Raw genomic sequence first — 16,849 nt, 5'->3', positions numbered from 1 at the left:
TTCCGATGAACATACCATCAATGAATGGAAACCTTAAGGCAGCTGAACAGAGGTCAGTATATAGACATACTACAGTACAGACCAATTCTAACATAAGCACTTAAGGGCCATTTATAATCTGACGTAACGCGCGCGCGCGCGCTCTCGCGCACGCTACGTTACGTTGGCGAAAACAACTCCTTCTATAGTCCGACGTAACCGGCGGCTGCCAGCGCGCCCCGATGGGCCCGCCGCAGATTTGGCTCCTGCTCCATTCGCACGCCGGCGCCGCCGGCTACGTTGACCCACAATGCATTACGCGCGAAGAAAAAGGCGCCAACACAACTCCGCAGACGGCTTTTGCGGACGGCGCGCGACTTGGCGAAAGTTCTGCGCATGCTACGAAGATAGCAGCCGACAGCGCACGCGTTGAAGTATAGAGGGGATGGCATCTCAGCTGGCACAGCGCAACCGACGTAGCATGACTGACCGCGAACGACCCTCACCGGCGCGCCGATAACGTCGGACTATAAACGTGCCTTTATGGTGTAGAAGCGTATATAAAGCGTTCATTTTTTTTTTCTTTCTAACTCTCATTTGCCCTCCCGAAGAACTCCATGTAGATGCACGTCACTTACAATGCAGCCACATGAGATTAAATACCAGTTATAATGTGGCAAGGTGCACCAGACGAGAAGAAAGCGACATGGGCAATTTGGAGGAGGAAGTGATACAAAACGAACAAACAGGAAACTGAGAAAAAAGAATGCAGCAGCAACCTGCCATATGTGCGCACTCTGTGGATGCATGAGGGTTGCCTAAGTGATGGAGGAATCTTTGCTTCAGCCACTTGTCAGCAGCACACGCTCCACAACAAACGTGTGCGCAATGTCGCTCTTTGTTTGGCTCTTCAGTTTGGGTGCGAAAAGTGAAAAGTGGCCAATGTGTTGTTTTTTTTTTCTTTTTTTTTCCAGGAGGCGGATGGGGTCGAAAATATTTCATGATGGTTAAGGCTACGGGTGCGTACCGTCGCGAAGGGCAATCTTGTATGCATGACCTTGACTCCACAATGCTGTCAGTTTAGGCTATGTTCCACAAATTCAGTTCAAATCATTCGTCATGTCCACAAGCCAGCTTCCGCCATTCCTACCGACACATACGAATTTGTTATACGCATTCACAGTAGTTGCTGCAAAACCACAAAACCAAAATACCTTTAATAGTCAATTTCTTCAGTTCAGCTCGTGCACGTGATCGCATACCCAATCTCTATGTAACTGTCCACAGGTACGAACATACTGATACATCAATTTGTTTATCTTCTATTAATGACTGTGTTCCACTAGCTAACAAATGTTTAAAGTTATCGCTCAGTGTAAGACACACCTTTTTGTGCCTGAAGTTTCACAAATGTTATCACTGAAGCTCGTGTAATCATATTCCATGTGTGACACAAATAGTGTAGTACTTTTTGGAAAGCAAGTGGGCACCAGCGATTATGCTGGAACCTTCGACGAGTCACGTATAAAAGCCGATGCACTGGACCAGCAGGTCAGATTCTCCACGATCACTTCTCCATGATGGGACCTACCTTTGGGAGATGGTGCGCCGTACAGGTGAGCCAGGTTCGCGAAGGTAGTAAAAAAGATCAAGCAGACGCCCTGCCATTGGCTCCAGCTGAGGCCAGTAATGGACAATCATCTGTACAGCAGCACCAACAGCACAACTTAATATACGCAGGTAAAAAGCAACAATAGATGAAGCGCACTTGTAATGCCTGGTTGTCTTTAATGCTGATGAATAGAAGATAGGTACGAGAGGTATGATTTTACAGTAGACTTCTGTTATTTTGACTCCGCCTCATTAGACATTTCAGTTAATTCAATCCCCACCGAAGGTCCGCCGCTTGATGCCCTTGTATTTCTATGGGCCTAAACTTTCATTATTTTTATCCTATAATTTGAGTTCACCAAATAATTTGGACTTGAACAGTTCGCACACACACACACACACCTTACCCCTACGAGGACCCCAATAGCGATCCCTTTAGTGGTAGTGTCTGCCTCGGAGGAACTTATAAAACACATATATTCAGCCTACCCCAGCAACATTGTCAAGCAATAACCGTAGCTCGCAATGTCTGACTACAGTATGTACCGAATTCTAACATGGGCCTCTTTTTTTTTTCATGAGAATTGGGCCAATCATTGCCTGCGCAATGCAGTCTGACACCATACCAAAACCCCCTCCATGATGTTATGCTTTAGTGCATAACACGGTTGTATAGCGACAAAGGTGACTTTATAACCATGCAACAAAGCTGACTTTAAGAAACTGGCTACAGTTGTGCAACACATATTAGACCCTTGCCCATTTGTCTCTCTAAAAAAAAAAAAAGGTGCATATTACGTTATTTAATGTCATTTGTCAGTACCCGCCGTGGTTTCTGAGTGGCTATGGTGTTGGGCTGTTGAGCACAAGGTCGCAGGATCGAATCCCGGCCACGGTGGCCGCATTTCGATGGGGGCGAAATGCGAAAACACCGGTGCACTTAGATTTAGGTGCACGTTAAAGAACTCCAGGTGGCCAAAATTTCTGGAGTCCTCCACTACGGCGTGCTTCATAATGAGAAAGTGGTTTTGCCACGTAAAACCCCATAATTTCATTTGTCACTACTTTTCTACTTTGGACATATAGAAAGTGGGCGCGTGTATGATTCGGGGGTTTGTTAGAATAGGGAAATACTGCCAAATGAATCGGCAGTGTGTTTTGGCATTCTTTCTGCATCTTGTTTAATTCACCACCGATTTTATCAGTCTCGTCAGGGTCAAATTAACAGAAGTTGACGGTATTAAATTTTATTTTCTTACTAGACATAAAGAATGAAATGCAACGACATTGGTTAACTGGGGTCATACATTTCTGCGAACCCTACACTCAGGAAAATGGAAACAGAAAATTTTTAAGAAAGAATGGAAACACCTACAAAATAACACTCACAGACACAGTTACTAGGCTTAGGTGAATATCCAATATTTTTTCAAAGCATTCGAAACAAACGAATATCATATTTTTCCGCATACAAGCCACACCCCCGTTTGCAACACCCCGTTTAAAAAAAAGTGTGCGTTAAACCCATGGAAATAACTGTATACAATTGCTTTACTGGCACAAGATGATATCAAGCTCTTTATATCAAGATCAACTACGGGCTGTCCAGAGGGTCCACGATGACGCCATAAGGCTCGGCCTGGCGGTGCCGACGTGGACACGGCCCGCCTCGGTCTGAAAAGACCGGTCTTCAGGACTCTAATGAAGTTTCGTGAATGAATGAATGAAGGCCCAAATATTCGTAAAATTGACTCCATTTATGGATGCACTAATCATCCATGCCATATTTTCAACCAGAAGAACTTCAGTTTGGCCTAGTTGGTATTTACTGCAAATCATATTGACCGCAAAAAAGACGGAGACTGTTACCGCCCGTGCTGTTTATGTGTTTTCTTCCTCTGTCCCCGTCTTTCTTGCGGTCAATATGATCTGCAATATTTTCAACCAGCTGCTTTGTTCCCAACCTATTTGGCGACACTGATGGCGGAGAACTTTGCCATAAAAGTCGCTTCATGGCGGCATGGCTCATGCCGCTGTGAAATCACACCTTGAGGCGAAATTTAACCTATTTTACCGTAAAATTTTACTGTAGAACTGTACCTTACTGCAAAATCTCTCATGTCGCTGTCGTCTAAACTAAAATACTTTATCCCAGCACATGGAGAATATGACGGACTTTTGAGTTGAAGGAATAACAGTGGCACAAAAGTTTGCTCTATACTTTTTCACACCCACAAGAACTGTGTGCAGTGCTGCTAGCCATTCCAATAAAGTACTTGAACTTAGCCCAGCTGGCGGCCTAACAGTAACCATGTCATGCATTCCAATAAGGAATGAATAAAGTGAACATCCGATCTTTTTAACTATGAAAGAAAAAGATCGGGCATTCGAAAATCGGTCTTTGACTGTAAACGCTCATGAATGCGGCACCTAACCATATGCGACACATAAAGTTAAAAAAATAATTAAATTATAGAGTTTTACGTGCCAAAACCACAATCTCATTATGAGGCACGCTGTAGTGGGGAACACAAGACATTTGAACCACCTGAGGTTTTTTAACATGCACCTAAGCACATGGGTGTTTTTGCATTCCGCCCCCATCAAATAAGCCGCCGTGGCTGGGATTTGATTCCACGGCCTCGTGCTTCACATAAAGTTGTTTCACAACAGGAGAGTCCTGGTGGCAGGTGAAGTAAGGAGTAAGGGTTAAGTGAATAAGAGTGAGAGTGGGAAAGCAGTTAAATTTAACCCTCTTGCATATTTAAAATCTTTAAACCAACCTATTTCGAAAAAAAATTTACCACAATTATTTTAGAGTGACTATAAGGCGACAAAAAATATTTTCATGTCTTGTTTATTCATGAATGCAGATGGGCTAGCAAAAATATTTATAACAAGAATAAAAATGTAGTTACAGTCGCCAACTGTTCATTCAGACCTCACGGGGACTGCGGAAATGTCCGATCACACAGGTGTTCGAAAAAGCAGATTAAGAAAAAAAAATAAATAAATCCTTTACAGTCGCAGACCGTTTATTCGGACCTCACGGGGACTGCGGAAATGTTCGAATAAACAGGTGTCCGAAATAGCAGATTAAGAAAAAAAAAAGAAATCCTTTACTTCCACGCACTTATTCGAGCTCGGCAGTAGGCTTGAAGAAATCATGAATGCACCGTTCCGCGCTCTTCCGTTTACGCGCAATCAGATAGGCCTGAATCTCGGAGAGGGTCATACGGTCACTATAGGCGGCTGAAAGCACAGTCACTGCTTGTACACGCTTCGCATGCGACGGCAGTGTAGCACATGATGCGTCATCTTCCGACTCGGAGTCATCGTTCAGCAGTGCAGCAGAAACCTGACGAACGATCTCGCCGTCGTCGATTTCCGCGCATGTCAGTACAGCAGTGTCAGCGCCTGTGAAACTGTCAAATGAGACGGTGTCAGGAATCACAATGCAACCACTACGCAGGTCTCAGCAGAACATTTTCGGCGTCAGTAGGGAGCACATCGGAAGGCGACAAATCCTAGGCTTCCCAGCACCCGCTTGCCTGTATTCCCCAGTGCAGTCTGCGCGGGCACTGTCGGCACCATTAGACACTTCACTTCACTTCACTTCACTTTATTTCCTTAAAGACCCTCATGTGAGGGTATTACATAAGGGGTGGGACACATATAGGTTAACAACAGTAAACAGGAAAGTGTTGAACGAGTTATACAAACAAAAATGATTATTGTGATGCAAGCGCACGCGTAATTTGGTTAAGGAACATAGATGGGCATGTGATGGCAGCAAGTTCTTGGGGAAGGTCGTTCCAGTCGCAAGCGCGATGTGACGCGATGTGACGCGATGTTTCCATGTGTCGCGTTGGATCACCCCCACCATGCCGTCACGCCAACACCAGTTGCACAAACTAAAAATGTGGCCTACTCACAGCATCGTGCACAAAGAAACAAATCAGCTGCTGGATTGTCTTGACATGGCTTACTAAGCTGAGACCGGAACTGCTGTAGCCATGAACCAGGCAGAAACCATGATGATGAGCGGGGATTTGCAGTAGCGCCACTTTGTGGGGCAGCAAGAAGGCTCCGTTCAAAACAAAAATCGCTTTCAGCAAGTCAAACTATGCACCGGTCAGAGTCGGTGCACGCTGCTCTTGATCGAGTTAGCTCAAGGAGTGTGCGAAAAATCAGACAAGAGGTTGCAAGGTGTCCAAACCTTTGGCAGTTGTCGTTGTTATACATTATGGTCTATGGGGAGAATGGCGGTGCCACGAAGCCGACCGAATAATGGAGCATGTCCGAATTTTTTGAGTCCGAAAAATCAGTTGGCGACTGTACATTGAAATACATATATATTCTGATTCAGCCCTTGGTCAGTAGACCGCATCTTAGGAATAGCCACTTGACTCGCAGCAGAGCAACCAGCCCACATGCCCATAGGGTAATCGATCACTGTATGTAAGCAAACAATAAACCTCTATCATTGTGCGCCCGCTAGAAAAACCAAACGGGCCAGAAACTTGCAGTAATCCTTCGTCCAATCGCCAATGAGGGGCTAACAATTTTTACAAGTCTCAATAAAAGAAATGCAGGCATGGCAGTATCGTTTATATACTGCAGCATCATTTGTATATACCAGTGCCTGCCTGTGAACAAATGTAATCGCACACCTGTGAGCAATAAACAAGCGAGCATCTAGCGTTTGAGCCTTTGAGATGTTAGAAACCATACAGATATCAGTTTTTTTTTTTAATTCCTTGTACAGTCTACGCTCGTTACAATGAACCTGCGTGCAACAGACTTTCAGATATAACAGAATATATTTCAACCTTAGTTTGCTCCACCTATACTATTATTGCAACAAAGTTCACTTTTAACAGACCGCGCTCTATCGGCGACAGCGAACAAAACTTGCGGCACTTTTTGTCAAAATCAGGCGTATAAAACGCACTTTTGCAGCGTCGACACGGGCTGGCAACTGACTTATGAGGGTCAGCAGACAATAGCTCAATATTGCACGCTCGAGTGAGAGAGAGGGAGGAAGGTGGAACGGAAGCGCACCGTCTTTCGCATGCTAGGCACGGAGGGGAGGTGAGGGAGAGGGGGAGTTCTACTCCAGCAGCTGCTGCTTACGGCGTGGCCGCACGGGCACCGTATATTGAAAGCAATCTGCGATGTGGACCAAGTGCGGACCCGCACTGGCCTCATCTTGAAAGCGATCTGCAATGTTTGCAGAGAGTGCGTAGTGCCGGTAGCTTTGTATGAGCTTTGGTTTCGACGTTTTGTTCGTGCTGATGCAAGAGATGGAAGAAGGTCAATTCGATCGCTGCTGCTGTCGCGATTCCTCACTCCAACATTTTGACAGCGACTTTCCATGTTCATCGAGCGAGATGTGTTCATGTTTACCTGGGCGCATGTGACACCGTGCTTGTTCATTTAGTTAGTAAGCAAATGTTACAACTTTATACCGCCGATAAAGCTACTATCCGTACTTTTCATAGCTGTCTACTAATTTGCCAACGCAACTGATGCTTTGCCTCAGCGACTTTTTTAGTTTGTTTCTTACTTTGGACTTTCGTCATTCACTCTTTGCAATAAAATTGTTACACATCGCGACCGAAGTTTCGGAAGTGAGGTGTTTCGGATGTTATGGACTTTGGATAAAACGGGCATTTTTTGTCAGATTATCAGGGTCCGTTGTAACGAGAATCGACTGTACTCACACAGGATGGCAGCACTTGCTGGACAAGCAAGAGTTAAGAAATTAGCGTTTTCCAAACATACAGACAGCGGCTGAACATATGGCATCGACAATTTGGGAATTTTGGATGGGGAAGTAACGCCTCAGATGAGGGCAATGAGACACATGCAATCCTTCTCAGCACATGTGTTGTCAATTTTTCATTGTCCTCGCCGTAGGCACTGTTTCCTCATCCAAATGCAACACCAACTAGCTGAACATCAATCCCTTATGCAGTTTATTTGGGACTTGTTCATGGCACTGTATATTTATGTCTTTGACCCTCAAAGGGTTAAGCAGGCCTGACTAATCATCACTGCACGCCTGGAAGGACCAGAAATCTCAGAGTCATTGGCCTGATGAGATTGCCACAGCAGGAATAGAAATCATGGCTTCAAGCTTAGTAGTAGAAGTCTGCAAGCTATGAGCCACCAAGGAATATGAAAGGCGACAAGGAAATGAGGAATGCGAATGCTTGCCTCAAGCAGTTCCTGACGGGAGGGATGCTTCAGGTGAACATTGGACCACAGGGCTTCAGTGGCCAACATGACTGGATGGACTGATTCCCGATGTGTGGCCACCAACTGGAAGCCAGCTGACCTGGGTGGCAAACCTGGCACTGTCCCTGACTGAAGCACTGCCAGCAACAGGCTTGACACATCAGGAGATGCTCTTTCCAGGTCCTCCAGTAACAGCCAGCTGCCCTACAGTGTGAGAGATGCAGTAAAATGTCATTATATGCAAGAGGGTACAACAAAATAATATAACAAAGCAATTATAATTTCCCTTGAGATTCTCACTAAACACATTGATTTAAAACCTAATGTTAACTAGCAAGTTTCCTAGAAATGGATATAAACTATTTTTAGTTCAGCATGGCATTTCACTGATCATACTATGCCAATAAGCTAATTAGGCCACCACCAGCTACCAACCCTTACAGCATCTTCAACTTGCCATTAAACCACACTGACAGTCATACACAGGTTGGGTAGGACAAAAACAGAGCTGTACTTCAAGCTGAGGTGGGTTAGAGTGATGATAACAAAGCCCATGTCACACTAAAACATGCTCATTCTCATAACACAGCCTTCATTTTTCCTTACACAACATTTGTGATATGGTTTGAGTGCTTCAGAATGACCATCCCAACCTACCTGGCGCATAGCTCGAGCCAGAGGCCCCTCCCTCCAAGCAAACTGGCCAGCCACATCAGAGCAGACGTAGCTGCCTACCAAGGTGTGTACATCTTCCTGGTCACCCAGCTGCACGCTCACCAGGGGCTGGTTAAGCTTGGAAGCCAGGGAGCGCACCAGGCTTGTCTTGCCTGCACCTATGGGACCCCGCACCAGGCAGGGTTGTCCCCGAGCTACACATTCGGCTAGGCAGCGAAGAGCCTGCTCAGCCGATGGTGCCAGCCAGTCCTGCAGACAGTGTAAATAACCCCTTCAGTAAAAAATTATGACGAACTATCAATAAATGTACCAAATTTAGAAGATTTTATTCCAAGGTGCTGCAGGCACCATTGAGAAAGAGTCAAGGTGACAGAGATCATGCTTTGTACATCTTCTAGTGAGTAATTAATCAAGGAAAACTGAGACATCTACCTAATCGTAGCAATTGCTACAAAGGAAACCCATACGGGTTCCTCGAAAGAAAAGCCTCACAGTCAAAGAAAAATTCGTCCTGGTCCGGGACTCGAACCCAGGACCACCACCTTTCTGGGGCAGCCGCTCTACCATCAGAGCTAACCAGGCGGCTAGCAGATAGCAGGGTGAAGTCGAATCTGTCAACAACTCGAAGCAAAGGCAAGGGTTTGACATAATAGTTCTGCGGAAACCCGCAAGGTGGAGAGAAGTAATTAATTAAGGAAAAATTAGACATCCACCTAATCTAGTGAGTGCTCATAATGACTGAGTAACTAACCCCCGTATTCAGAAATGCAACTTAAGTTGAAGCCCATGCTTGACTTTATCTAAGTGACGCCTGTCGTGAACACGCCGAAGGAAACGCAGTGAGTGTCTTTGGGCTCGTTAACACCAGGCGTCATTTAAATCAAGTCAAGCATGGGCTTCAACTTAAGTTACATTTCTGAATACGGGGGCAAGTCTCAATTTACGCTTGAACCTCGTTATAACGAGATGGGCTATGACGAAATAATGGACATAACAAAGTAAATATAATATCCCTTGAAATACCCATAGAGAGCCTTGTATTTAAAACCTGGTTTTAATGAAGTAAAATTGCTTCGCCAATGGATTTAACAAACTGGATTCGTCTATGAAACCAAAAGTACCAGCTGTTGTGCACTGAGCACATCGCTTTCCACCATGTTCCACACTAATTCGTTTGCAGCAGTTCAATACTCCCACGTCAAATATGCCGTAGAGCAAGATTTCTTTCTTACCGCCACAAACATGGCGGCTGCGTACAAGCACCACTTCTTTCTTATACTATCACACCTCTCGCTTGCTGCGGCACATAACTGGCAAACCTAGGCTGCTGGGTGCACCCTCTGGTATCGCAATCTTGAGAGGCCGCATCTAGCTGTGCTGCGCCACATATCCATGATGATGCATGCACGCGGCATCCCAAGAAACCAGTGCTTCCCCTTCTCTTTCTTTCATGGTAGCACGCCGCACTGGCTGCCACAGCTAAGCATGAACTCCAAGATTGTGTGAAACCAGCATGAGCCAGCCAAGCCAAGCCGATGCACTCACACAGCAGACATAGAGTTAAACCTGACTGGGCTACGGAGCCGTGGGGCCTATAGAGAGCGGCGAATCAGATAGTTTCTTTTATGGGCCAAATGCATTTGTGATACTACCGCTGTACCAAGCTCTGTTGGCCGCACACTTCAAGAGGTTCATGACATCACGCGAAAGTGAAACTATCTCCAAAAGTCATGGAGGTCGCCCGAGAATACCACCCCAGTTGCGTAGTCTGCGCACCGTGTTGTGTGTCATGTGCTGCTCAAACACGACGGACTTTGTTCACATAGCATCATGCTAGCTGTTCCCATCGACCGCATCGCTGTTTAGCTGGTTTCAGCCAAGTGGAAAGAGGAAGCAAAAGACCATCACATTGGAACATAAGGGCACTTTAGTAAGGGCTGTCACACCAGATGCTAAAAATTTGCATGTTGCGCATGCGAAAGAGTCTTCTCTTTGCATACACAGCTGCGTAGCGGTTTGGCAGGCTGCAGAGCCGTAGTCTTCTTTGCATGTTTAAAGTTGTGCACACCACTTGGTATCATCATTATCAGCCCACTTTTATGTACAATGCAGGACAAAGATCTCCAATTACCCCTGTCTTGCGCTAGTTGATTCCAACGTGCGCATGCAAATTTCCTAATTTCATCACCCCACCTCTGTTGCCCTCAACTGTACTCCCCTTCCCTTGGCATCTATCTATTCAGCAACTCTAATGGTCGACCGGTTATCTACCCTACATGTTACAAGGCCTGTCCAGCTCCATTTTCTTCACTTAATGTCAACTACAATATCAGCTATCCATGTTTTTTCTCTGGTCCAGTGGTGGCATGGAACAGAGGTACAACACCAGGCTTTTAATCTGAACATCACAAGTTCAAATCCTCCTCCCTTCTACTACATTTTAAGGCTTGGAGTGGCGCCTAACAACAGCAAGAAAAAATTTAAAAAACTGCCGACGGCCAGCAAAGCTATACTAGTCCAAGTGCAACCAAATTAAGAAGGCCCACCAAGCTTCAACAATGACACTTCCTCACCAGAACAGGAATTTGCCTCCCAGGTGCAGTATTAACTACTTACTGGCTACATACTGCAGTGAAGGGCAATAGTCAATATAACAAAGTAACGGATATAACAAAATAATTTCAGCTGCGCCTTGAACTTCATTATAACGAGGTTCCAGTGTGTTATACAGTTAAGTGTAGAGTGTCTTGTCATAGAAGGAATCGCATAAATGACTGGGAGCATATGCACTGGTTAATTATTCACTGTAAACATTGCAAGAAAGCAAAATAAAAAATGTTTCACCACTCTGACAGAATGCACCACATCAAACATACATCAGTCAAACATGGTAGCGCCTTCAGCAAGGTTCTTGTGGGTATCACTGCTCAGCACATTTAACCCTTTCTCTCTTGGGTGTTTCTGGCCGTGATGCACCCCTAGTGTCGGCCTGGTTTCAGGAATATCAAGGAATGAGCATAGTTATTTATTTGATTATGATTACGACACAAATAACACAGCCAATGAAATATGCATATTTTAGTGTTATGCAGGTGTTGCTAATAAACAAAATGAAGATAAATAAGGAACACACTGTTCTCAGTACTTCTTCACAGTGTGGTAGATACTGAAACATGGGTCCAGGCACAAGCCTTTGTTGTACGCAGTGCACATAACACGGGTGTCTTTTTCTTTTCCCCTCGAACAGCATTCGCACACACGTGACACCTCTGCTGGGTGCGGCTCTCTTTCACTTTCAGGAACCGTGCACGCTCCCAGGATGATGGCCCCACCTTTTCAACATCAGAATCTGATGCTGCGGAACTCACCCTTTCCTTGGATGAGAAGCTCTCAGAATCCGAATCCAAACTCAGCTTGTATTTGGAATCGGAAGAGTCATTGCTCCAGTCCGCAGTTGAAGGCCTCACACAGTAAGCTATCCGAAAGTAACCGCGCCCACGGAGAGATGTCTTTCAACGACCCACACAATGCAGAGAAATGGTGTGCTGTGAAATCAAGATGACAGATAGAGATGGCAAGGAGATACAACAACCTTATTTGCTACAACAGCTACTGCTGCTCTCGCCAGCAGGGCACGTCAGCGCGAGCGATGCTGGCTCGTACCGACTACTGCAGCATCGTTTCCGGAGTCCTGGCCTGGAATCTTGCCGTCGAGTCTGCAGAGCTGCTGCTGTGACCAGCGGACGCTAGGGGTGTACCCAAGGACATTGTCGGCTTGCATGTTATGGACAGCGTGTGGACATTTCCTCAGCACAGCCACTGTTGCATGCACTACCTTGCTTGCGAAGCACGCATTGATGTTAGACCATGTGACATGTTTTGCCAGTATATGTAGTGATATAAGGTTGGGGGGATGTGGGGATGCGCGACTATCATGCATCCCCTGATATGTTGTTTTCCCATATAGCTCCCGTCTCCTGTTCTCTGGCTTTGCCGCGTGGCTTGATGCCAGTGGAAGCTGGTCTGGTTGAAGCGCAGTACGAGAGATGGCGTGAGTGTTGCTCTGCTAACACCACCTAATGACAGGGTTACTTGGGGCAAAAAGGAGAAGGCTCTTCCTCTTTGGCACACGATCGGCAAGTGGCGCGGACGTCCGACGCATGCGCCGATCCATACTTCTGCGAGACTGTCTCGCAGGGCCTTCCACAGAATGGACGAACACAATCGTTCAAACTTGCCACCGTTCGCGTGATCGTACGCGTGAACGACCAGGCGTTGGTGTCCAGCATGGGGCAAACATATTCGCTCGTTATCCAGTCGCAATGAGTCGGACTTCCGCGATTTGTCACGCGCTTATCGGCATGTTTTGCGGATAGCAACTTGGCTAGCAGGCTATGAAAGGTGCAATAAATGCCCTTGTGACTGTTTGCACTACTGTGTTGTCATTTCTTTGTCCCAAGAGCATGGGTCAGAAACCCACAAACTGCGTAGTCGCCACCCATGGTTGCAACTATAGCGGCCACAGTTGTTTCTGCAGGTGTTGTAGCAAACAGTAGCTTTGTTTTGAATCTGTGTGCGCATCGGCCAAGTGCCTTTATACATGCTCCATCCCCAATCATACCGACAGCAACCATGGTTTCGTTCATAGCGGTAGCAGCAAATAGTGTGTTGATGTAGTAAGCATGTGTCAAGTGTTTTCTTGATACTCTTGATAAATCCATATTCAGTTAACATGGACACTTTTTTTGGTGCCATGAAATCTCAAATAATGAGTGTTTACTGTCTTGGACTTCATTGAACATAGCCATTCTTAAATATTACTCCAAAATGCATGTTGTGAGCACATGCGACTAAAGGAAACATCACTCCAACCTCGATATAACGAAATTCGCAATGTCGCAAACTATTTTCATTTCCCAATCTTAGTTCCATTAAAAACCATGTATTTTCTTTTCTTTTGCAATTTAGCAAAGTAATTTTATGACACTGTTTTGATTTAACGATGCTTTCAGACATTTCAAGCATGTACTTGCAGCTTGTATGGCTAGGAAATCTGGCAAAAAACTATAAAAATGTTGTCTAATGCTAAAGTTATTTCAAGCGTCCTTCTGCATGAAAAGTTTGAGCGGTAAAAACACTGTCGAGGCATGCAGCATGGGGCACGGTAAACAAAAAACACTGCTGCACTACACCATTTGTTGCGTTGGTAAACAACTGGCAGAGGCCACGTAGTGCACGACAGCTCGCAGCGCTCAGAGAAATACAAGAGCTGACAATCCAATCTGCTCAAAGGAGATGGGGAGGAAGTGAACACGTGGTGAATTGATCAAGCATGAACTTGCGGAGGCATCAGGAACGCACGCCTATCTCCCCTTTCTTCCTCGCCTGCATGCATACGCATTCCACGCGCCGTATCTTAGAGGTAATCTCTCCATGGCAAGTGAAATGGCCGAGTTGAGACGGTTGGTGCCTTGATGTACACTGGGTTCCTGCGCGCACCTAGTGTTGGCTGTTAAAAAGTTTCATGGTCAAACGTTCAAACATGGTCTGAAACGTTCGCTTGCATTGTGACGGTGAGTTCGTGGTCATCTATTGAGGTCTGTTCATGTTTTCCTGAGCATGTGACAATGATAAAGCTACAAACCTTACTTTGTGTAGGTGTCTCTTTGCTCCGCCTTTCTTGTGGAGCTGTGACTTCTTTTATTTTATTCATTTATTTATTCTTTTATCTCAGGATGAATATTTGTATCTTTTGCCACTTTTGTTTTGGTTTGTTGGTGCTGGCTGTGAGAACTAAGCGCGCAGCCATGGCGTCGAAGATTTATGGCGCCGCGTTACACAACCCTTGCAAATCTCGAACACCGTGAGCCATGTCAATGCATTGTTTTCAGAACAATCTGCACTGCACATGCTGGCACTCATAACTGCACTATTGTGGCTCAAACTTCTCGTAATTTGGTAATCATTGTTTACTGACAAGATCATCATCATCATCAGCCTGTTTTAAGTCCACTGCAGGAACAATGCCTCTCCCTGCGATCTCCAATTACCCCTGTCCCGCGCCAACCGATACCAACTAGCGCCCGCAAATTTCCTAATTTCATCGCTCCACCTAGTCTTTAGTCGTCCTTGATTGCGTTTCCATTCTCTTGGTACCCATTCTGTAACCCTAATTGTCCAATGGTTTTCTAACCTGCGCATTACATGAACTGCCCAGATACTATCCACCAGAAATCTCAGGGAAAATGCGCGGTTGTTTTTACTGCTGAAATTTTAAGAGCTCGAATTAACAAAATTCACAATTTATTGAAGTTTTACACTGCAAGGACAACTTTGTTATATTAGGGTTTAGCTGTATTAGCTGAAAAGTAAGACTCTTTAGAAGTTACATTATTTGAAAATAAAGGAATGCAGTAGTTTCCGAGTTCTAAAAAGGGCATTATATTTTCATAATCAAAGACCCTGTTGGGCTACTCAAGGATACAAAATTTATCATCCTTAAAAGCTCTCTTCCACAATAATTGCATATTTTGCGCAATATTTTCTTCCGCAGAAATTTGTGTATCACCTAATGGGATTGATGCAATAGCTCTGCAGAAACCTGCAAGGTGGAGAGAAATTAATTAAGGAAAAATGAGACATCCATTCAATCGTGGCAATCGCTACAAAGGAAACCGATACGGGTTCCTTGAAAGAAAAGCCTCGCAGTTAAAAAAATATTCATCCCAGACCAGGACGAATTTTTCTTTAACTGGAGGCTTTTCTTTCGAGGAAACCGTATGGGTTTCCTTTGTAGCAATTGCTATGATTAGGTGATTGTCTCATTTTCACTTTAATTAATCTAATGGGATTACAAGTAACAGAAGCCAACACAGTTATATACTTGGGTGATACCATTACAAACACATTAAAATGGGATGGTCACATTAACCGGACGTGTACAAAAGCATATATACAGCTAAGATATATTTGTAGGAAACTTGCACTTACACCTGCCAAAGTTAGGCTAGCAAGTTATACTAAGGCCCTTGTATGGCCAATCCTTGAATACGGCAGTATTATCTCAAGTCTGCACCAAACCTACCTACTTAATCAACTGATTGGGGATACCAAATAAAGCTCTTCGGTTTGTGTATTCGCAATATTCATGTGACATCAGCATAACCAAACTACACAAGAGGGCAAACATTCAAACTTCGGTGATCATGCAACGCATTGCTGCCTGAAAGCTTCTTTATAATGACAGCATTCATATAAACAAGCACGACTAAATAAAACCACCATACCAGCGTTCAGCTAGAACAAACCACGACAAGAGTATCAGGCCATTTATCTCCCACTGTAGCACATTCAAGCATTCCTTCTTTCCATCAGTCATAGAATTATGGAATAGACTGCCACACAACATTGTGTCCTCGGAATCCGTCAACACATTTGCTGCCAAGACAGTAATTTTTTTTTTTTTGTCAGCAAGTTGCGCCACTGTAGAAAAAAAAAGAAAAACTTCATTTATGACCAATGGCCCAAATGCACTACTCACGGTGTGTACGTTTTTGATGAGTATGCCGCTTGCATTTCTCTTTAGTTTATGTGTTTCATGTGTACACCACTCACAGTTGTTATCCCAAACTCAATGTGTCTAATGTGTACCCTTTCCTGTTATTCTGCACTGTTTCTTTATTTTTTCAATTTTTGATATATGGATTTATTTTTATGATGTATTGTTAGCATTCTGTACTTTTTGTTATTTTTGTTCCCATTCCTATAAGAGCCTGTCAAGGCTTACAGTATTCTTAAAATAGAAAAAAAATACATAGAAGTAAAAAAGATATCATGATATGCCTAATGTAAGATTCATAAGTGAATACACAGGATTCAATAACGTATGCTAAGTGCGACTGTTAAAGCTAACATAAGTACAGCATCAGTTAAGTATATCTGAGGTAATATACTGATGTGCCTTCCTCAGGACAAAACAAGAGTGTCATAGTTTCTTATACAGTCAATGACCAATTTCCTGGACACAAAATTTTTCAGACATGCCCGACAATTCTGACGCCTCAGCTACACTGCCGCATACATCATAGAGCCAATGTATAAGGACGTCTGAAATTTCGGATGACGAAACCCTTTGCCGTGTGATTTTCAGGTCTTTTTGCTGTGACCGCAGGTCCAAAATGACATTAATCGAAGACACCGCCACCGCCATTTTGATGATCTGGCAGCACATGATCGATGGCAGCCATAGCCACCGTAGCAACGCTAGGCCTAGCTACTTGAACGTTAGCTACTCAGCTTCCTGCTGTTTGGTGCCATGTTTTTCAATGAAAGAACTCACCGC

At 44.6% G+C, this 16,849-nt stretch overlaps 1 protein-coding gene across 4 annotated transcripts in view; it reads right to left on the bottom strand.

Annotated features, from left to right (window-relative positions):
- Window positions 1-16,849, bottom strand: part of LOC135902333 (midasin) — a 369,755-nt gene that overhangs the window by 332,550 nt on the left and 20,356 nt on the right. For all 4 annotated transcript variants that reach the window (XM_065432311.1, XM_065432313.1, XM_065432314.1 and 1 more), the window contains exons 5-7: window positions 8,491-8,757; window positions 7,813-8,037; window positions 1,571-1,680 (exon numbers count right to left, since the gene is read on the bottom strand). In XM_065432311.1, the coding sequence (XP_065288383.1) occupies window positions 1,571-1,680; window positions 7,813-8,037; window positions 8,491-8,757 (602 nt within the window). The remainder of the gene's footprint in view (window positions 1-1,570; window positions 1,681-7,812; window positions 8,038-8,490; window positions 8,758-16,849) is intronic.

Source organism: Dermacentor albipictus, chromosome 5, assembly GCF_038994185.2.
Source record: "Dermacentor albipictus isolate Rhodes 1998 colony chromosome 5, USDA_Dalb.pri_finalv2, whole genome shotgun sequence".
Lineage (NCBI taxonomy): Eukaryota > Metazoa > Arthropoda > Arachnida > Ixodida > Ixodidae > Dermacentor > Dermacentor albipictus.
Note: the sequence above shows the minus strand (reverse complement) of the source record. Positions and strands in the feature narration are given on the sequence as shown.